The sequence below is a fragment of the Microcaecilia unicolor genome, chromosome 11 (assembly GCF_901765095.1).
Source record: "Microcaecilia unicolor chromosome 11, aMicUni1.1, whole genome shotgun sequence".
Classification (NCBI taxonomy): Eukaryota; Metazoa; Chordata; class Amphibia; order Gymnophiona; family Siphonopidae; genus Microcaecilia; species Microcaecilia unicolor.
The window spans coordinates 190,659,889-190,681,299 of record NC_044041.1 but is presented as its reverse complement, the minus strand read 5'-3'; the positions used below and the strand labels follow the sequence as shown (position 1 = coordinate 190,681,299).

The following is a 21,411-nucleotide window of genomic DNA, read 5'->3' as shown; positions in this document are numbered from 1 at the left end:
AATATCCTCTCTTTAACGGCAATTGATATTTGCAGAAAGAGAAAAATCAAGCTCTTTACATCAATAGTTCCCAACTCAGGTCTTCATGAGCCTAAGAATAGATATAATCAGTATAGCTTGGGCATCCTTAAAACCAGATCTGCTTATGGCTCTTGAAGACCAGACTGGGATTTCCCTTCTTTAAAACATAAGAATCATGGTTCATAAGGCTTGACTCTTATGTAATGGACATAAAGAAAAACGCTTGGTGAGTCACTTATGATTTCAGAGTTAAACCACACATTATAAGCACTTACCCAGTCATTTTGTGTCGAATAATTTTTACACTCTGAACAAGATGTCCCATAATGGCAAAGGCTCTTGTGATAAAATTTTCATTCATGTAGGGTTCCAGCTGTTTAAATAAAATTGGAAAATTAGCCACAATAAACAGAAATGCATTTCTGACTTTTGACATGGGTCACAAATTAATTCTCCCATAAGCAAAAGGCCAAGGAGAGAACAAATAATAAAGTCAAAAATAACTTTATAAAGATTTTTCGTCAATCAAATAACTAGGCACTGAAGAAATGTATGCGATGGCACTGCCCATTCCTTTCCAAGCTACCTTTATGGGTAGTTTTGAAAAGCATTTTCTTCCTGTAAAGCATGTTGTACACAAGGAAAATAGCTAAAATAAAACTGCATGGAAGCCATACACGTGTAAGAAGTGGGTATATAGAAAGAAATCATATACTTTTATGCAATATCCCCCAGATTCTATTAAGGTCACTGAAATTTGTGTGCCAAATTTTGGGTGCAATCCACGCTCAACAAAATTGAGCCAATTAACATCAATTATTGGTGTTAATTGGCAATTAGTTAGATTTATACACGTTTCTGCCTATGCGCTATTCTATAAAGCTATATGCCAAAATTCTCACACACAACCCAAAAAGGGGCATGACCATAGGAGGGGCATGGGCAGTCAGGGTGTTCCCATAATTTAGTCAGGATGTTATAGAATTCCAGGGTAGTGCACTCAACTTGCGCACCAGGTTTCACTTGGTGTAAGTCCGCATGCCCAAAGATGGCTGTGTGAATCGGCGCTAAATGCTATCTATAAAACAAAACCATTTGTGCACTTACTGGGGATAATTCTGGGACCTTATAAGTATTAAGGCACATAGGTAGCTACGTTGCCTTTAGCAAGAGACGGCAGATGAAAGAAAGCATGCCAAATAATCTTATTATTTTTAATCATTTATGACCCAGTTGTGTATATTGACCCCTGAGGCAGGTGGCCACTGAAACACGGCCCATGTTGGGTCTTCTCGTTTTGGTGCTTGAATAAATCTGCTTTGAACTACATCTCCCTGGTGGATTGTTCATTGTGTTATCCTGTACTCCTGCTTTGTCTGCATTGTGCGGATCTTCGTAGAGGGTGTCTTCCTGCTTCTGCTGTGAACTATGCTACCATGGAACACATTCACGTTTTGTTGATGACCTTCATAAACAGGCCATGTTTTTTGAATTTTTAATAGTGTGCCCCCCCCCCCCCATAATAAAAATTTACTGTCACCATCCATTCTCTTCCTTTATAACAAGACTATTGAACTTCATTTTCAGGATGATAAAAATAGATGTACATTAAGTTACCAGCAAAATCACTATATGTTTATTTTTATCTGACAGGTTGATCTCCAGTCCAACTTGAGCTCAAGCAGTATACAAACGCATAAGTACAATATCACTACATTATTACAGTACCATCAAACAAAACAGTGGGTATATAAAACGCTAAATAAATTGGGGGCACTACCCCATCACATTATTATTGCTTATAAACGCCCGCTGATTGTAAGCTCTGTCGAGCAGGGACTGTCCCTTCATGTTCAAGTGTACAGCGCTGCGTACGTCTAGCAGCGCTTTAGAAATGATAAGTAGTAGTAGTAGTGATGCGAATTAACCTTTTTAACTATAACACACGCTATCTAAAGAAGCTGAAAGGGAAAGAGAAACACCACTAACTTGGCTGTCCCTCAGCAATCGAGCTATTTGCCTAGCCCTCCATCTGAAGTTCAAACCCTGGTTCTCGGGGATATCTTCCTCAGGCTCATTCTAGTCCAGTTTTCCCAAACAGACAAGGGAGAAACACCTCGCACTTGCCTTTCTCTTGTTATTAAATTTTAATAACAGGGGTAGGAAATACAAATTACAAGAAATAATCAGGTAATCACACCAAAGAATATCAGTAGGCAGGTAACAGAGGAACTTGGAAGGAAAAGGAGGGAGGTAGGAAGAGAGTAGAGGGGAAGCAATTTGTGAATGCATTCAAAGCAAAACCTGCAATTTACACTGGAGTACTATGAAGAGCTCTTGTTTAAAGAGAGATAGGTGTTTCTCATTCCCTTTCAGCTTCTCGCACTTGCCTTTCTCCAGTCAGCCTCAGCACAAAACATTCCTAGACTAAAAGGAGAGTCCTCTTGGGCTTAGTATCAGAGACCAGTTCATCTCCGGCAATAAAAGAACCACACCCAGGTCCACCCCTCGTTTCCTTCCCACTACTCACGTCGCCCATCCACAGGGTCGCCATGCCCCCACGCACTCCAGCGTCGCAGCCCTCCAGCTTTACCGGTACAAATGAATCTCGCACCACGAAGGCCTCACTTCCGGTAGCGGAAAAACCGTCACACAACCTCACCTGCAGCACTGCAGGCCACCTACCGGAACTACGTCAAACCTCGGCGACGACAAGGCGCCACCCGGAAGTAGGCCGCATAATCCCTCCACAGGGGGGCCTCCTGGGCGCATTCAGGCGAAAGAACGCACACTTTTCAGCTCTAAAGTCTGGGGCCCTCGACCGACCAGAGGACGACGAGGGGCTCCTCCGCGATTCGGTGATCGGTAATGCATCAGAGGTCCCCGCCTGCCTGCATTCCCGGAAGCTGGAAACACTTCCGGCCTTGGAATTCGGCGGTGATGACGCTATGACGTGAACAGTACTGCTGCGCGCCGCTGCCGGAAGTGAGGCCCTGGGGCTGCTGCGAGGACCGAGGAGCGTTGAGCGGAGGTCGAAGGGGATATGGCGAGCTTGTGGATGGGAGATGTGAGTTGCGGGTCCAAGGGGAGGGCGGCTTGCGTTTACCTTGCAAGGAATAACCGTTTTCGAGAGTAGGATGTTGTAGCTCTCTACTGTACTGTTAGTGCGCCTTTAGCTTAAGATTGTAAGCATTGAGGTTAGGGAAGCAGAGCTTTGAGCTTCCAAAAATACTGTTAGTGTCGTTCTGACGAGATTTCTCCAAGCCTGCTCTTTTTTTTTTTTTTATTGGACTAACAATACATTTTTTTGATTAGATTTGGGAGTTAATCCCATCTTCATATCAAAAGTATGCAAATGATGACAGTTATTAGAATGTATCAATCTCACAGTCGCATCATTTGCTCATTTCTGACCTGAAGAAAGCTATTCAAAGAATGTATTGAGTTAGTCCGTTAAAAAAAGGGCTTTTCTTCTGTTTTTTATTTTTATTTATTATTTTCTAGTTGTAGGAACACCTAAGGGTGTTTTCTTACTGCTCCAAGAACTCATTTAGGGGTCCTTTTACTAAGCTGCAGTAGGCAATAGCATGTGCCTACCACATAGCAAAAAACACACGCTAACCCCATGGTAAACATAGTTTTAATTTTTGGCACGGGAGGTGTGTCTGTGGGCAAGAGAGTAGGCATGCCCTGTGCTAATTGGGTAGCCTGGTACATTGCCATGCGCTGCCCGATTAGTGTGGGAGCCTTTAGCACCAACAAAATAGGTGGCAGTAAGGGCTCCTGCGGTAATGGCCATGCGCAAATTGGGAAATTAGCGTTTGGCCATTAATGAAAATATATAGAAATAGATCATTTTACTGCCATGCTAAAAGTGGCTTTAGGATGTGGGAAACCCACACGATAAACACAGTGCCAGCCACTTTTTAGCGTGGTTTTGACACAGTTGTTGAACAAATCTCTTTGCTTGGTACGTCTTCGTATTTTTTATATAATTACTTGATTTTTCAGAGCTGACAATTTTCTGAACCATTGTGATCCTAGAATAGGAATTGGCAGCAGACAAAGACCAAAATAGTAAATGTGAAGGATAGTTCTGTAATCTAGATGCTCGCATTTATACAGTCCTGTCAGAAATGTATAGAATAGTAGCATGGGTATAAAAATGCCAGCAGCTTGCCTAAGCGCTATTCTGTAATAGTGTATATAACCTACATAGTGTGTAAATGCAAGGGGATGTGCATCTTAGAGAAAATCTACGGCAAGGATCAAAACACATGAAGCCCATACAATCTCATAGACACGCACCAATACACTCTCTGAAATCTCTTCTCCCGCGCTCTCACCACTCTTAAACCCTACCCACAGATAAAATTGTCAGACCTCCCTGTTCCCTCGATACTGTTTTGTCCCCCTCTCAACTCACCACTGTTATATTCCACTGTTCTATCCCCTAATATCCTGAACTTACTCTGTCTTATATAAACTCTTCACAATGTAACCCATAATTGTACTGCAGCCAATTGTACTCCATCATTTACAATGTATTGTAAGCCACACTGAGCCCGCAAATAGGTGGGAAAATGTGGGATACAAATGCAAATAAATAAATAAAATAAATATATCTTCAGATATGAACATTATTATAAACATGTGAACATTAGGTGCACCGATAGGTTATACTAGTATTCTATAACAGAACCTAGGCACTCAGATGCCATTACAAATTAAGCTCACACGAGATGCCTAAACAGAGATGGCCAGTTGTAGAATTGCCTCCTTAGTGTATCCAGCAAGTGGTGGTGCCCAGTGCAGGTTCTCTCCCCCCACCCCATATATTTTATCAAGTATAAGCATCTATTAGGGCTTCTATTGTTCTCATCTCATTAGCTGCAGTCATGAGATTTAGAGCATAAACTACAAGATCTTATGTAGATATACACAATATGCAACGTCTGCAGAGAGTAGCAGAAGTACAGGCTACTGAGCTATGAAATTGCAATGTCGTGCTGTAATCTTTTAAATGGCCCTGTTGGATGATAGCTAATCCATTGTTTTCCAAAGGTGATAGACGCTGCAGAAATATTTAAAATAGCTGTGCCCCTCATTGACTGCATAACCGCTAAAGAGTTATTTTGCTGCAAGTAAACGGTTGAGAGAAGGATGAGAAATGACAATATTTCTTTCTGGGCCATTTTATTAAAGCAGAGGTTTTAAATGGAATTCTGATTAAACCAACAATTTCTATAGTAGGTTATTTAAAAAAAAAAAAAAAAAAGCTGCTGAAGCAGCCCCCAATTGTTAATGTTGCTTCTGAATCCACACGTCAGTGATGGTAAATTTTAGGCCTATACCCCCAGATTCTATATAGCGCGTCTAAAAATCTGCGCCAAAATCAGGCATATTCTATAACAATGTGCGTAACTTAAATGGCTTAACAAGCTAATCAGTGTTGATAACAGCACTAATTGCAATAATTATAATTTACGTGCACAACTCACTAAGCATATTGTGTGTATTTGATTTCAAACTGCGCAGGCAAAAAGAGGCGTGGTTATGGGCGGGAAATGGGCATTTTATGAGCATTCTGAAATTTACATGAATAGTTATAGAATATGGCCCAGAGCGTGTAAATCTACGCGTCAGGATTTACGCCATGCTTTCATTGGTTTAAATGGAGGTGTATAGTTTTAGGCGCTGGGATATCAACTAAGTGTATTCTGTATGCTGCGCCTAAATCTAGGTGCCGCATATAGAATATGCTTAGTCGACGATGTTTTCTGCGCATATATTTAGGTGCCATATATAGAATCTCCTCCATAATTCCATAGAGACCTTCAGTGGAGGAGTGCCTAGTGGTTAAAGCAGCAGGCAGAGAACCAGGGATATCAGGATTCACATCCTTCTGACATTTTCTGTGGCTGCGAGCAAGTCATGTCACCTTCTCCTGCCTCATTTACAAACTTAGGACTCCTTTTACAAAGCCGCGCTAGGGATTCCGGTGCAGTAAATGTAACGAAGCCCATTCAATTCCTGTGGGCTTTGTTGCATTTGCCGTGCTGGAATCACTAGTGCGGCTTTGTAAAAGGAACCCTTAGAGGCTCTTTTACTTAGGTGCAGTAAGCCCTAATGGACCTTATTATATAAAGGTTGTGCTCCTAAAATTTATATTCCTAAATTAGGAGCATAATCTATTTTGGAGCATAAATTAAGCTCATAAATTAACTTAAATTTTAGGAGCTTAAATTTAGGAGCATAACCTTTATAGAATAAGGCTAAATGCAGGCTTAGTTTGCAAAAAAAGGCTTATCGCAGGACGTACCAAAACGTCTTGTGATACTTTTCCCTTTTGTGCACGCTAACTGCATGGTATTTTTTAATTTAATTTTTGGAGGGGTGGAAAATGGGCGTGAAACTGTTCAGGTAGCATGCTCACTGTAGTGCGTGCTAATTGAATAACGCAGGATTAACGTGGGAGCCCTTGGTGCCTCCTAAATAGGAGACAGTAAGTGCTCCCATGTTAACATTTTTGCAAGTCCCACACGCTAATGGTAAAATTAACATAGGACCTGCGAAAACAGAAAAAGGAAATCCCCCCCCCCCTTTTTTTTTTAGATATGGTAAAATGGATTTAGCACACAGGAAAATACCATTTTAGGACTTGCTAAGCCCATATCCCATTGCATTTTAGTAAAAAGACCCCTTAGATTGTAAGCCTCTGAAGACAGGAAAATACTGCAGCTAAATGTAATTCACATCGAACTACCAATGAAATGGTGTGAGCTAAATCAAAAATTAAATTCTCAATAAGTTTAACTGCACATAAGTACATAAGTATTGCCATACTGGGAAAGACCAAAGGTCCATCAAGCCCAGCATTCTGTTTCCAACAGTGGCCAATCCAGGTCACAAATACCTGGCAAGATCTACAGTGACTGTAGTTAAGCAAACATACATACTTTGGTTTTCTGAGAACCAACTTGTTTGCACTCTAGTAAGATTGCAATGTCCTGTATTTATTATATTAAAATTAAGTTCACCTGCCTATTGCATTATCTAGTTGCTGTACATTGCAAACAGACAAGTGGATAACCACATAGTGACAAGAAATGCATATATTACTTTCAAATATCTAAAAGAAAAATTCTAAATAGAAACATGGAGGGGTGTGGGAGATGCTGCTGTTGGTTTGTACTCTGAGATCCCTTAATCAAGGTCACCAAAAAATTGCTTGCGCAAATTTAGGCACATTCCCAATTTGCACGTGCAATTTAATTGAACAAGCCAATTAGTGTCAGTAATTGGCTTTTTAACAAGCAATTATTGGCACTAATTAGATTTAATTGGGACCAATGCATGTAACAGGCACAGGATCTGCGCCTAAAAGTTATGCACATTCCAAAAAAGGGGGCGTGAAAATGGGAGGGTCATGGGCGTCTCTGGGCAGAACAGTGGCATGGTTTCAAGTTACGTGTGTAATTACGGAATAATGGGGCTCCGTGTGTAAATTATTCACGGGCATTTCCACCATGTTTTTGTTGGTGCAAATGGCCGTACCTAAATTTACATGCAACTTTCTGCTTAAGTGTGTATTCTATAAACCATGCCAAACTTTAGGCGCAACTTATAGAATACCGCTTAAGCAGGGTTTTTTGCTGCTGATTTATTAGGTGCCATTTATAGAATTTACCCCTGTATACTTGGTGGTGCGCCTTTTATATCATTATGTTTGACGTCATCCCTTATTCTGCCAGCCTCCTGAGCGCAACTGTTTTGCACCCCAAGCAATCACTTCTCACACATGCCTAACATTTTCATTCTTCTTAACAGCTAGAACCCTATATGAATGAAAGCTTCATTACTAGAGCCTTTGCCACCATGGGACATATCGTTCAGAGTGTAAAAATTATTCGGAACAAAGCAACTGGGTAAGTAATGTAAAAACCATTTCCGAAATTATCACGTAAATTAGGAGGATTTATTTAAGAGCTTTAGAAAGGAGAAATGATCATTAGGGACTCTGACCCTTAAAAAGTTCTGTTTATTTTTGTTTACAATATACCCAAGTATACATTGTCCAGATCTAATGTTAATTCTAACAAATTTAAAAAATAACAAGGAAAATCAATTAATGGTGTAGGTCAGTGCTCTTAGTTCCTCGTGAGAGATCCAAGACCACAATTCAAGGAAAGTCTCAAATTTCCAGCTTTAACTAGGGCTGATCCTTACAATGCATGTGCTTCTAAATACCATTTGTGTAGCACTAGGAAATGACATAGGATCACAGGAATGCTTGGAGCAGTTTATGAGGCAAAAATTTGGCTCAGATGCCCTGTGAAAGATACATTTTGATATTTAACAATACACTTATAAAGGAAATTAAACCAAACCAAAGCCCCTCATTGTAAAACCCCAGGCCTGAAAAACAAAAAATTATTTTTCCTGCTTTCAGTAACTTTGGTTACTTCTAGAATCATTCTCCCTTTCATGTTATAAAATAAACATTTTTATTTGATGAAAGAAATATCCAAGGAGGTAATCCTGATCTTAAATCCAATATTAATTTGACAATGAATGTTGTGGGAACAGGAAAATCTCTCAAGCTTTCCAAAAAACCAGTGAAGTCATAAGAACATTGCTCTACTGGGAGAGCCCATCAAGCACAGTATCCTGTTTCCAGTAGTGGCCAATTCAGGTCACGAGTACTTGGCAAGATCCCAAAAGAGTTAAAAAAAAAAAAAAAAAAAAGATTTCACGCTTCTTATCCAAGGAATAAGCAGTGGATTTGCCCATCTATCTTAAGAACATAAGAATAGCCATACTGGGTCAGACCAATGGTCCATCTAGCCCAGTATCCTGTTTCCTACAGTGGCCAATCCAGGTCACAAGAACCTGGCAGAAACCTAATTAGTTGCAACATTCCATGCTACTAATCCCGGGGCAAGCAGTGGCTTCCCCCGTGTCTATCTCAATAACAGACTATTCCAGGAACTTGTCTAAACCTTTTTCAAGCACAGACACGCTAACAGCTGTTACCACATCCTCCAAAAATGAGTTCCAGAGCTTAACTATTCTTTGAGTGAAAAAATATTTCTTCCTATTTGTTTTAAAAAATATTTCTATGTAATTTTATTGAAAGTCACCTGGTTTTTGTACTTTTTGAAAGAGTGAAAAATCGATTCAGTTTTACCCATTCTACACTACTCAGGATTTTGTGGACCTATCATATCCCCTCTTAGCCATCTCTTTTCCAAGCTGAAGAGCCCTAGAGGCATATTTTCAAAGCACTTAGCCTCCCAAAGTTCCATAGAAACCTATGGAACTTAGCCTCCCAAAGTGCTTTGAAAATATGCCTCCTAACCTCTTTAACCTTTCCTCATATCATTTTGGTCATTCTTCTTTGAACCATTTCTAAGTCCTCTATATCTTTTTTTATGATACGGTGACCAGAACTGAATGCAGTACTCAACGTGAGGTCGCACCCTGGAGTGATACAGAGGCATTATAATATTCTTGATCTTATTTTGCATCTCATCTTAATAATGGCTTATGGACTTTTATCTTAGGAACTTCTCTGAATCATTTTTAAGTTCTTCTATACTAACTGCTTTTACCACATTCTCTGGCAATGAATTCCAGAGTTTAATTACACATTGAGTGAAGAAATGTTTTCTCCAGTTTCTATGATTTTGTCAATCATAGTATTAAAACAAAATAAATATAAAAAATCTCTCGTACTTGAGGTCATTTGAGGCTTTTTTTGTTTCTAAAGGGAGGAAGGTGGTAGGCCTTAGACACTAATGAGAGCTTTTTCAGGAACTATTTTTTAAAATCCATTTGAAAATTTGAAAAGTTTGTGGAGGACTGGCCTAGTGATTAGGGTGGTGGACTCTGGTCCTGAGGAACTGAGTTCGATTCCCACTTCAGGCACAGGCAGCTCCTTGTGACTCTGGGCAAGTCACTTAACCCTCCATTGCCCCAGGTACAAATAAGTACCTGTATATAATATGTAAGCCGCATTGAGCCTGCCATGAGTGGGAAAGCGCGGGGTACAAATGTAGCAAAAATAAATGAATGTTTTGTCATGAACCACATTCTGCTTCCTTTCAGCCTCAATACAAATGTACTCATTTCCTTCAACTGTTGATACTGGGCTCTCTGTTTTATGCTCAGAAAAGTTAATTCATTGCTTGTTGCACCTGGTTTTGAATATCAGCAATTTCGTGCCTTCCACAGATGTCTGCACTTGTTTAGACAATGGGATTATTTGCCCGTGTGGCATGTCAGTAGCTTCCCAGATAACTTCTAAGTTACCCTCCAGCTTAGAGAAAACTAACTCAAAGGGTTCTGCTGCATTTGTCCAGCTAAAAATGAACTGATACCTTTAAAACAGACAATGGAAACTACAGAGCCTCTGTGTGTCTTCATACCTGCTTGCTGCTTTATATCCTGACACCAAACCTGCCTTCCAGTGCTGGGGTCCCCACCAGCAAGTCAGACCACACCATGGTCACTGTTCCTCACAGCCTCCCAGATCCCATGATGGTAAGCCATTATTAAGATGGGCTTGGGAAAATCCACTGTTTATTTCTAGGATAAGCAGCATAAAATCTGTGTTTCTCTTTTGGGATCTTGCCCAGGTACTTGTGACCTGGATTGGCCGCTGATGGAAACGGGATACTGGGTTTGATGGACCTTCGGTCTGTCCCAGAATGGCAACGCTTATGTTCTTACGTTGTCTCCCTGCCCTGGGGAGAATGGCAGGCTGCTTTCTGGCACCAGCCCAAATGGTCAGAGCTCCCAAATGATTTGGGCTGTTCAACGCTGTAGCTTGAAAAACATGAGCATCCATCACCCCAGGCTGCAATAGAATTTAAATCGGAGGAAATAAAAAGGGAAAAGTGAACACCAGTATGCGGAAGCAAGCTAACAATCGGTGATCTTGGATCTCATATTTCATTTCATATTTCAGTTTTATTTAATATACTGCAAACACTAAAAAAACAAAACCCAATTCCATAGCGTCCCACAGATCAATCCAGAGACTTGTGGGTTGTGTCCCTCTACCAGCAGGTGGAGATAGAACCTCTGAGGTTTGCTATATGTGGACCTGTGCAGCCATCTGAACCTCAGTATTTATTCTCTCTATCTAGCAGGTGGAGGGACATCTCTGTGCAGCTCTGGTTTGATCTGGTTACTGGTGTCCTTTGGGCCTAGTTTAGCACAGACGGGTTGAGTGGCTGTTTGCATCTTGTGGTGCCAGGTCCCTCCCTGTCTCCCCCTACCTTTCCTCCGTCGCCCGGGGCTGTTGGCCTGATCGGGTGTTTCCTTTCTCTCCTGACTAAAAAAAAAAAAGGTAAGAGACTTTGTTTTTGTTTAATTATACAGAGGAACTAGACATTCTGCCGAGTCTGTTTGAGGGGCAGGCGTTTGTGGAGCATGACAGTGCCTTCTGAGGCGGATAAGCGCTGCTCCCGGTGTGGGGGCCGGAGAGCAGCTTCAGGGGAGTGTGAGTCGTGCCGTCATCAGCCCACAGCGGGTGTTCAGTGCGACAGGGGTTCCCCTTAGGCTTCCAGTGAGTCGGAAGTGCAGGGGATAGTTTGGGCAGTTTCCTCAGGGTAGTTAGTGCAGCGCGCGTTGGCGGGCGCCATTTTTTCTTCTCAGGCGCAACCAGCTCCGCACGTGGTGGTTGACAGACAGGAGGCACAGCACACTTCTATGGCACAGGCTCCGATGGAGGAAAGCAATTTAGAGGGAGCAGGGGAGTCCCTTTTGAGTTCCTTTTTCCCCGGATTTTGTTTTATTAATGCACAATGCCTTTCTTCTGAAGAAGTCAGGAGCTTCTCTTCAGGCAGCCCCGTCTCTTCCTCAGCAAATTTCGATTGCTGCAGCCTCTCAGTCTTTCCTGCCAAAACGTCCCCGGGTGGAGATTTTGGATCCTGAGGAGCTATCTGACACAGATGGCCCGGTTTTGTTTTGTTACATTTGTACCCCGCGCTTTCCCACTCATGGCAGGCTCAATGCGGCTTACATGGGGCAATGGAGAGTTAAGTGACTTGCCCAGAGTCACAAGGAGCTACCTGTGCCTGAAGTGGGAATCGAACTCAGTTCCCCAGGACCAAAGTCCACCACCCTAACCACTAGGCCACTCCTAGGTTCTCCCTCAGAATCATTGGATTTGGCAGATGAGGTCATCCTGCCTTCTGAGGAGGGGGATGACCCGACAGCTGCCCGCCTACAGGGAAGAGCTTCCCTTCCTGATTATTAGAGCTTTTGAGGTTTTGGCCATTTCACCCCCTGAATCGTCAGGGGGAACAGGTCCGGTGCCCTCTATTATGTCTGGCACCAAATGCCCACCTCGTTCCTTTCATGTGCATGAGGCCATGAAAATCCTTACTTCAGCGCAGTGGGATACGCCGGACAGTGGGCTTAAGGTTGCTAGAGCTATGTCGCGTCTTTATGCGCTGCCTGCTGCTGACTTAGACTTGCTGAAGGTTCCTACGGTGGATTCATTAATCACAGCGGTCACTAAGAAAACCACTCTCTCTGTGGAGGCTGGCATGGCGCTCAAGGACCCTCAGGATCGTAAGTTGGAGACTTGCTTGAAGCTGTCCTTTGAAGTAGCGGCCCTTTCCCTGCAAGCTTTAGTTTGTGGCTCCTATGCAGCGCGGGCATGCATACAGAAAGCCTCCTCTCCAGAGGACCTCGTGGCTGTTTCGCCAGCCTTAGAGTCCGGTTTAGCCTTCCTTACGGATCTTCTTTATGTTCTTTTGAGGGCTTCGGCGAAGCAGGTTTCCCTAGCGATCACCGCGCGTTGCTGGCTGTGGTTGCGACATTGGGCTGCAGACGTGGCCTCAAGTCATGGCTGGCAAGGCTTCCTTTTAGGGGAAAGCTATTGTTTGGGACAGACCTAGAACAGATTGTGAAGGCCCTCGGTGACTGTAAGGGCCAGTGCCTCCCGGAGGACAGGTCCAAATTTGTGTGACCGGCGGGGCCTAGATCTAGGGATATATGTCATTACCGTCCAGGGCGCGGGGTCTCTTTTCAGAGAGCAAGGTCTTCTCAGAGACCTCAGCCCTTTCAAGGTGAAAGGCGGGCCTTCCTTTCCGGCAACAGAAACCAGCCCGCAGCCAGGTCTGCCCAGTGATGGGGCCCTGGTCCATCTCCAGCCGGTTATTGGGGGCAGGCTGTCCCTATTCCTGGTGGAATGGACCAGGGTAACATCCGACGGATGGGTCTTGGAGGTTATTAGAGACGGCTACAAGTTGGAATTGGCTCGTCCGATAGTAGACTCGTTTCTGGAATCTCCTTGCAAATCTCCCGCCAAGGTGCGGACAGTTCGTCACACCCTCCAGCCTGTACCCCCAGCAGAAAGAGGGTGCAGTTGATACTCCATTTATTTTGTGGTGCCAAAAAAGGGTGGTACTTGGCGACCCGCCCTAGATCTCAAGTGCATCAGCAGGTCCTTACGGGTTCGGCATTTCCGCATGGAAACCCTCCGCTTGGTGATCGCAGCAGTACAGCCAGGGAAGTTTTTGATGTCTCTCAATCTCAAAGAGGCCTATTTACACATTCCAATTTGGCCTTCCTACAGGCGTTTTCTTCGCTTTGCAGTGCTCGGTCGTCATTTTCAAATTGGCCTAGCCACAGCACCTCGGACTTTTTCCAAGGTCCTTGTCATAGTGGCGGCCTATCTCAGAAAGGAAAGGATTCAAGTCCATCCTTACCTAGACGACTGGCTTGTGCAGACGTCTTCTTTCGAGGAGAGTTGACGGGCAACCGACAGAGTGGTCGGGTTACTTCAATCGCTTGGTTGGGTGATCAACTTCCCAAAGTGCAGCCTTACGCCCTTCCAGATGCTGGAATACTTGGGAGAGTGCTTCGATACCCGAACAGGGATAGTTTCTCTTCCTTCAGCTCGAGCACAGCGGTTGCAGGGTCAGTTGCGAGCTGTGCTCCAAACTCCGAACCCGTGGGCTTGGGACAATGTACAAGTTCTGGGTTCCATGGCCTCCACCTTGGATGTCCTAAAGTGAGGCAGAGCTCGCATGCGCCCCCTGCAGTGGCACCTTCTGAGCCGTTGGTCTCCTCTCTCGGAGGAATACGAGGTTCAGGTGCCATGTTCGACCTGTCTGCACACAACCATGCACTGGTGTTGGGCATTACTGGTGTCGGGCATTACTCTGCAAACCCCGGAATGGAAGATCATGACCACGGATGCGTCGATGTCTGGTTGGGGGGCTAATTGCCTCCAACAGACGGCCCAGGGCATTTGGACCTCGACGGAGGTGTCTTGGTCCATCAACCGCTTGGAGTTGCGGGCGATTCGTCTGGCCCTTTGGGAGTTTCTGTCTCTTCTCCGTGGTTGCCCAGTTCGAGTTCTCTCAGACAATATGACAGCGGTCGCCTACGTGAACCGTCGGTGGGGCACCAGGAGGGCACCCCTTGCGCCCAAGGTGGCTTTGATCTGCCGTTGGGCAGAGACTCATCTCTCTCGAAGGCGGCTCATATAGCGGGGTCACAGAATGTGCAAGCGGACTTTCTCAGTCGCCACCAGTTGGAGCCGGGGGAGTGGACACTTTCCCCTCTGGCCTTCAATCAGATAGCTGCCTGTTGGGGGATGCCGGTGATGGACTTAATGGCCACCGCATTTAATGCGAAGGTTCCCCGTTTCTTCAGCAAGGGAAGAGAGCTGGGCTCGGAAGGCATCAATGCTCTTCTACAACCTTGGCCCAGGGGCCAGCTCTATGCCTTTCCCCCGTGGCCTATGATGGGCAGGTTATGACTCGCATTGCCAGTTATCCCAGTCGAGTGATCCTGGTGGCCCCAGGTTGGCCCAGACGTCCCTGGTACGCGGATCTAGTCAGGCTCCTGTTCGATCGTCCTCTCCAGCTCCAGGTGCAGGACAGTCTCTTGCTGCAGGGACCAGTCATGATGGAGGATCCCTCCCCCTTTGGTCTTATGGCCTGGCCCTTGAAAGGGCGAAGTTGAGAAGGAAAGGGTATCCGGACGCGTTTATCGCTACGATGCTTCAGGCTCGGAAAAGATCCACCTCGATAGCTTATGCTAGGGTGTGGCGTACCTTCGATTCGTGGTGTGCAAGTTCGGGATTGTCAGCGGCTTCGGTATCGGTTATCCTCGCGTTTCTTCAGGAGGGTGTACAGAAATCACTCTCGTTGAGTAATCTTAAGATGCAGGTGGCAGCTCTGGCATGCTTTAGAGGCCGTCTTCAGGGGGCGCCGATCACCTCCCACCCGGATGTGGTTCGTTTTTTGAGGGGCGTAAATCGGTTGGGTCCTCCGCATGTGCCAGTTCTGCCATCCTGGAACCTTAATCTAGTTCTCAGAGCGCTTCAGCGTCCTCCTTTTGAACCCTTATCGGGGATTACGGTTAAGGATCTTACCTTGAAGGCGATTTTCCTAGTCTCCATTACTTCGGCTCGGAGAATTTCAGAGTTGCAGGCTCTTTCTTGCAGAGACCCCTTCCTGCGTTTTACGGAGGCATTCCTTCGTTTTTGCCCAAGGTGGTTTCTCGTTTCCATTTGGGACAGTCTCTGCATTTGCCGACTTTTTTCCGGGAAGATTACCCTGAGCAATTCCGGCTCTTCGCTGCCTCGACGTGAGACGGGCTCTTCTCAGGTATTTGGAGGTGATGAATGAATTTCGTCTTTCTGATCATTTCTTCGTCCTTTTTTGGAGGCAGTAAGAAGGGTCTTATGGTTTCCAAGGCCACCATAGCCCGTTGGGTGTGGGAGGCCATCACTTCGGCCTACATGGCATTGGGCAAGCAAGCCCCTTCGCAAATCCGTGCTCATTCTACACGAGCTCAGGCTTCCTCCTATGCAGAGTCCCGTTTGGTTTCTCTGGAAGATATCTGCAGAGCCGCTACATGGGCTTCGGTCTGTACGTTCACTCGTCATTATCGGGTGAATGTGGCAGCTCGGCAGGATGCGGTGTTTGGCTCGGTGATTTCTGCCGGGTTGGGGGTGTCCCGCCCTACTTGAGGACTGCTTGGGTACATCCCACAAGTCTCTGGATTGATCTGTGGGACGCTATGGAAGGAAAAATGAATTCTTACCTGATAATTTTCTTTCCATTAGTCCCAACAGATCAATCCAGAGGCCCCCCCTGGATTTACTATCTGCGGTTTTGTTTCGGTTGGTTAGTTTTTTCAGGTTTCATTCTGAATGTTCCTTCGTTTGATTAAATAATAAAAACAAATACATTTGGAAGTGGTGGAAGTATGTTGGGCATTTGGTCTGACAATGTCAGGAGAGTTTTCTATTGTTTCCGTTCTACTGCTTTGGTATCGTTCATACTGAGGTTTACTTGGCTGCACAGGTCCACATATAGCAAACTTTGGAGGTTCTCTCTATCTCCACCTGCTGGTAGAAGGACACAACCCACAAGTCTCTGGATTGATCTGTTGGGACTAATGGAATGAAAATTATCAGGTAAGAATTAATTTTTCCATCTAAGCAGTTTACAGTAAATTAACATATATGGAGTCAGAAAAGAAATGCCATACAAGAAGCTGAAATTACAATCCAACTTCTATGAAGGGGAATGTTTATATTAACAATTCATGTCATGAGATATCTAGGTTGGTCTGTTTTTGAAATTCTGTTACCGTCTAAAGTGTCTGAAAGTTCCTCTTATTTATCCACTCCCACTACCGTGATTTAGTCAGTTCTCTGACCGTATGAATGCGCCATGCTTGTGTGCACAGGGATATACACATATAGATACTCATGTATGCAGATTGATAAATATAATGCATGAAAACAAGGAAAGGTGCTTTTTCAAAGCAAAATGAGTGGCTGTAGTGAAAGGTGCACTTTATTTCAAAAAGCCTGAAAATTAGCAATAAATATTGGGACATAAAAGGTGATGTATTAATAAAATCAAGAGGACAGTTGAGCCTTTTTATCCACATTTTGCATTATTTCAGCTTTGCACTGATTCGTAACCTCTGTGGCCTAAATACTTAGAAGAAAATCGGGCAATGCCCATACTTAATCAGTTCTGCCATCTGCAAGACTTTATGTACTCACTACTTTCTTCATAGTCTTTGGAACAAGAGTGGACCACGGCCCTGATTTCCTTAAAAGTGGACTTGGCTTGCTTTTGTGTTCAGAGGTGCAATTAGATCAGGGGTCCAACTAGATTGTTTATCTACTTTTTAAAATACAGTTATAGCATATTTGCACACTTTGGTTTTATTCGTAGACTTCTAGGACCAGAAATAGCCTCAGTTTAAATTCAAAGCCTCTCTTTTCTTAAATAGTCAGACATTATAAGCACTGTTCTCTCTTTTTCACCCTGGGGTGGACTCGCCTCAGCTTAACTTAGTAGAAATTTATGGCTTCCTTTTATCCCTGAATCCCAGCGTCGTATCGTATAGAACCCTGCTTCACAGTGCAGTGCCTCCAAACTATGGGTACCTGTCTTTCCCACTTCATTTTGAACCGGATAACATTATAACATTTCATTTAAAGGCACATAATCTTTCTCTTCTTAGGCATCCCTCAGGCTATTGTTTTGTTGAATTTCCCAATCAGGATACGGCGGAAAAATGTTTGCATAGAGTCCATGCAAAGTTTATTCCGGGTGCGACACCGGTGAGTATCAGTATAGCTATTTATCCTGTAACTAGCCGTTAAGCCTGTTAAAACGGGCGAGATTTCCAGCTACCCTCCTCGCCGCCGCTCCCTCCCCCCTCCGTGCCTGGCCCCCTGCACTGACCTGACAGCGCCTCTCACCTCCGTGTAAAAGCGCTGCAGGCAGCAGCAGCAGATCGCTGTGCTGCCTGCAGCGCTTCCACACGGAGGTGAGAGGCGCTGTCAGGTCAGTGCAGGGGGGCGGGAGTGGCGGCGGGGATGGGGGGAGGGTGGAGGTTGGTGTGCGCGATGTTCGTTTCCAGGCGGCAGCGGCCGACAGTCCGACTCTGTTTCCCTCTCTGTTCCGCCCTCTGACGTCATCACGTCTTGACGCGAGGGTGGGACAGAGAGGGAAGTCTCTACTGCGCATTTGCAGGTGAGTCGGTCACTTGCCATTTATATGTTTGATAACTGCTGAGAAAGGGAGAGGTTTATCATAAGTATTACGTTGCTGGAGAATGTAGCTCCAGACTAAACAGGAACTGTGAGAAAATACGTGAGACAGAATTTCTCAAGAAACTCGGCTTCATTCAGCAGGTACAGATCTGATTAATGCAACGTGTGCCATTTTCCACTATGGTTGCTGGAGTAAGATCGTTATATTATAGTAGGGGTGTCGAGCTTTGGTCCTTGAGGGCTGCAACCCAGTCGGGTTTTTAGAATTTCCTGAGTGAATATGCGTGAGGTTTATTTGCAGGCACTGTCTCCATTGTATGCAAATAGATCTCATGGATATTCATTATGGAAATCCTGAAAATCGACTGGGCGATAGCAGAGGTTGGGCACCCCTGTATTTTAGTCATCCAAAATATGAATACTATGTAGTGATGAATTCTTATTTCTATTGACTTGGATGTAGATTTTTGTGAAAGGCTTTCAGATGTTTTGGAGTTAAGCTGCTGTACTTTTTTTTTGTTGTTGTTATCCTAGCAGTTTTTTCAGCAATTTTTGGCATTCTAGCAGTAAGCCCTTGCTTGGGTTTTGACACCATGAATCTTCACTCATATCCATTCTAAGTATTTTTCTTTTTCGATTCTTTCTGGCCTAACCCAGCAATCACAGATACAGACCACTGGATGAGAGGCAGAGACTATATTCTCTTTGGAATCTATAGCTAAAAGCTTTCACGGTTGTGAGATGGTTTTGTGTTCACCCGCTTCCCCTGATCTCTGAATGGATGATTATATCTTACAGAGTCTAATAAGCCGAAGGATTTTTAATATATTTCTGTTTGTTGCAGCCAAAGCGATTTAAACTGAACTATGCAACCTACGGAAGACAGCCAGAGAACAGGTGAGCGAGACAGGAGACATGGCAAAACTAAATGCTCGGGAATCGCCAAGTCTGTTATAATAAATTGAAATAAACCGAGATTGTCAGAGACATCTAGCCTTTATTCAACTTAGCAGGATGCCGAATTTATATTCAGAAAGGCACTTAATGATGACAGTTCAGCTCATCAAACATATAAACGGCGAGTGACCGAACTCACTCACAAATGCGCAGTAGAGACTTCCCTCTCTGTCCCGCCCCCGCGTCAATATGTGATGACGGGGGTGGGACAGAGAGGGAAACTGCGCTCCCCCCCCCCCTGAGGTCGCCGCCACCGGTACCCCCCCCCCCCCCCCGAGTCGCTGCCGCCACCCCTCCACCCGGCCCGGGCCCTCTGATCGCAATTAATTCAACTTACATCGCCGCAGCACGCAGATCAGCTGAGCTCCGGTCAGCCTTCCTTCCCTGCCTGTGTCCTGCCCTCGCGGACGGTACGTCACACGAGGGCGGGACACAGGCAGAGAAGGAAGGCCAGGCCGACGGGAGCTCAGCTGATCTGTGTGCTGCGGCGATATAAGTTGAATTAATTGCGAACAGAGGGCCCGGGCCGGATGGAGGGGTGGCGGTGACTCCGGGGGGGTGGGGGGGTACCGGCGACCTGGGGGGGGGGGCCTTGGAAAACCCCCATTCCAATAGTAGCCCGTTTTAAAAATAAGCTGAAAGAGGTAGGAGGACACAGAGCACTTGATTTCTTAACAGGGCACCTATGTGAAATGTCAAAGGTGCCAGTACGATGTATTTGTTTGTGTGTGTTTACAAAATAGGTTGTTGGAACCAGCTGTAATAACATGCAAGTGCTCACATGGAAATCTACACCTGTGCTCCGAAGGAAGTTTAAATATGTGTGTCATCTTTACTTGTGTATTTTCTAAAATATGAACAAACCACCCCATTCCCCACCCTCGGGAATGTCTACACACGGTTTGCATATGCTCAAACTCGTCAGCGCAGTACTTGTACAGCCATATTTGACCACAATAGTTGGGAAAACGGGCTATTATAAAGATTCATAACAAGCCGTATTTCTTTTTCAGGTTTTCAAAAACATATACCCCATTCACATCAGATTAGCAAGATCAAAGTAACATGCTATAATCCCTTCACAGCGTCTGCTCTCCCTCCCCCACTTCCACTCCCCTCACAACAATAGAAAAGGCAAAGATATAATGAATAGAAACATTTCAAACTAACATGCTTAAATCTCCCTGAGCAGTCCAGATATGCTCAGATTTATTTAGCCTACAGTAGGCTTTATATGCAGAAAAACCTTTATACAAGTACTTCCATGCTGGTTTTTGAGGATCTTATGCAGAGAGAGAGATTTGTCGTAGAATTGTTGCTGTAACATGGTTATGCATGGAGACAGTGTACAGCTGTTTGCTGCACCTAGCGTTTTAACCCCCTGAATCTTTAGATTGTGATGCGAAAAAACAATTCCCATTCCCATCATAGCTGTTTAGTTACTTTTCTTGTGAATTTATTTTCCAGCCAAGAATACTCTGTCTTTGTGACCCACCTGAGCCCTGATGTGGATGATGACACGCTTTACGAGTTCTTTGTTAAACTTTATCCATCCTGCAAAGGAGGGACCATTGTGATGGACGAGTTTGGCACATCCAAGTAAGCCTCTTCTCCCTTCTTCAACTTCCTCATTGCTTCTCCTTTCCTCTGTGGGCCTCTGTAAAGAACCTGGGCCGTGAAAGTGACAGTGTGATTGTCTTAACTTCAAAATGTTATCTTGTTGAGCCAGTACCTGATAACTGACGTCATATGTTCCCCTTTTCTACCTCCCCCCCCCCCCCCTTTTTACATATAAGGTAACAGCTGAGTCATTCCTAGTCTGTCATTTTGAGAGAGTCCCAAAATGCTTTAGAACAGGAGGGAACACAATTGGGTCTGACTCTACGTGATCTGGGGGCTGGGTAGGTAGCCTAATGCCAGCCTACACTGCTTTTGCTTGTAGAAGTGGTAAATTTGTCCATTTGTATTTTGCATTTCTCATTTTTACATTACTTTTATTCTTGAATTTTTTTAGGGCTGCATTTCGATAAAAATTTTAATTGTGATTAATCTTTATTTATTTTCTTTCCACTGCAGCTCTTTGTGACTCTTTTTGCAATGGAGGATTAAGTGAGATGCCCAGAGTCACAGGGAGCTGCATTGGAAAAAAAGATAAACAGATAAACATACCTTTAATCACACTATTATCATGATAAAAATTTTAATCGAAATGCGGCCCTAAAAAAAAAATTCTAGACTAAAAAGTAATGAAAACATGAGAAATACAAAATACAAACTGACAAAGAATGTAAAACAGCAAGCAGAATAGCTATACACAGCCCAGTGGCGTAGCTACTATGGGGCCACGGGGGCCTGTGCCCCCTTAGATTTGGCCCTGG

General features: G+C 44.4%; 2 protein-coding genes across 3 annotated transcripts in view; one reads left to right on the top strand and one right to left on the bottom strand.

The window, feature by feature from the left end:
• Window positions 1-2,698, bottom strand: part of LOC115480903 (tRNA selenocysteine 1-associated protein 1-like) — a 35,774-nt gene extending 33,076 nt beyond the window's left edge. For both annotated transcript variants that reach the window (XM_030219887.1, XM_030219888.1), the window contains exons 1-2: window positions 2,552-2,698; window positions 297-394 (exon numbers count right to left, since the gene is read on the bottom strand). In XM_030219887.1, coding sequence (XP_030075747.1) covers window positions 297-394; window positions 2,552-2,575 — 122 coding nt within the window. In that variant the 5' untranslated portion in view covers window positions 2,576-2,698. The remainder of the gene's footprint in view (window positions 1-296; window positions 395-2,551) is intronic.
• Window positions 2,699-2,748: 50 nt separating this feature from the next.
• The window catches only part of TRNAU1AP (tRNA selenocysteine 1 associated protein 1), a 30,997-nt gene continuing 12,334 nt past the window's right edge, over window positions 2,749-21,411 (top strand). Inside the window, exons 1-5 of the mRNA XM_030219889.1 lie at window positions 2,749-3,088; window positions 7,852-7,949; window positions 17,542-17,641; window positions 18,921-18,973; window positions 20,501-20,632. Coding sequence (XP_030075749.1) covers window positions 3,065-3,088; window positions 7,852-7,949; window positions 17,542-17,641; window positions 18,921-18,973; window positions 20,501-20,632 — 407 coding nt within the window. The 5' untranslated portion in view covers window positions 2,749-3,064. The remainder of the gene's footprint in view (window positions 3,089-7,851; window positions 7,950-17,541; window positions 17,642-18,920; window positions 18,974-20,500; window positions 20,633-21,411) is intronic.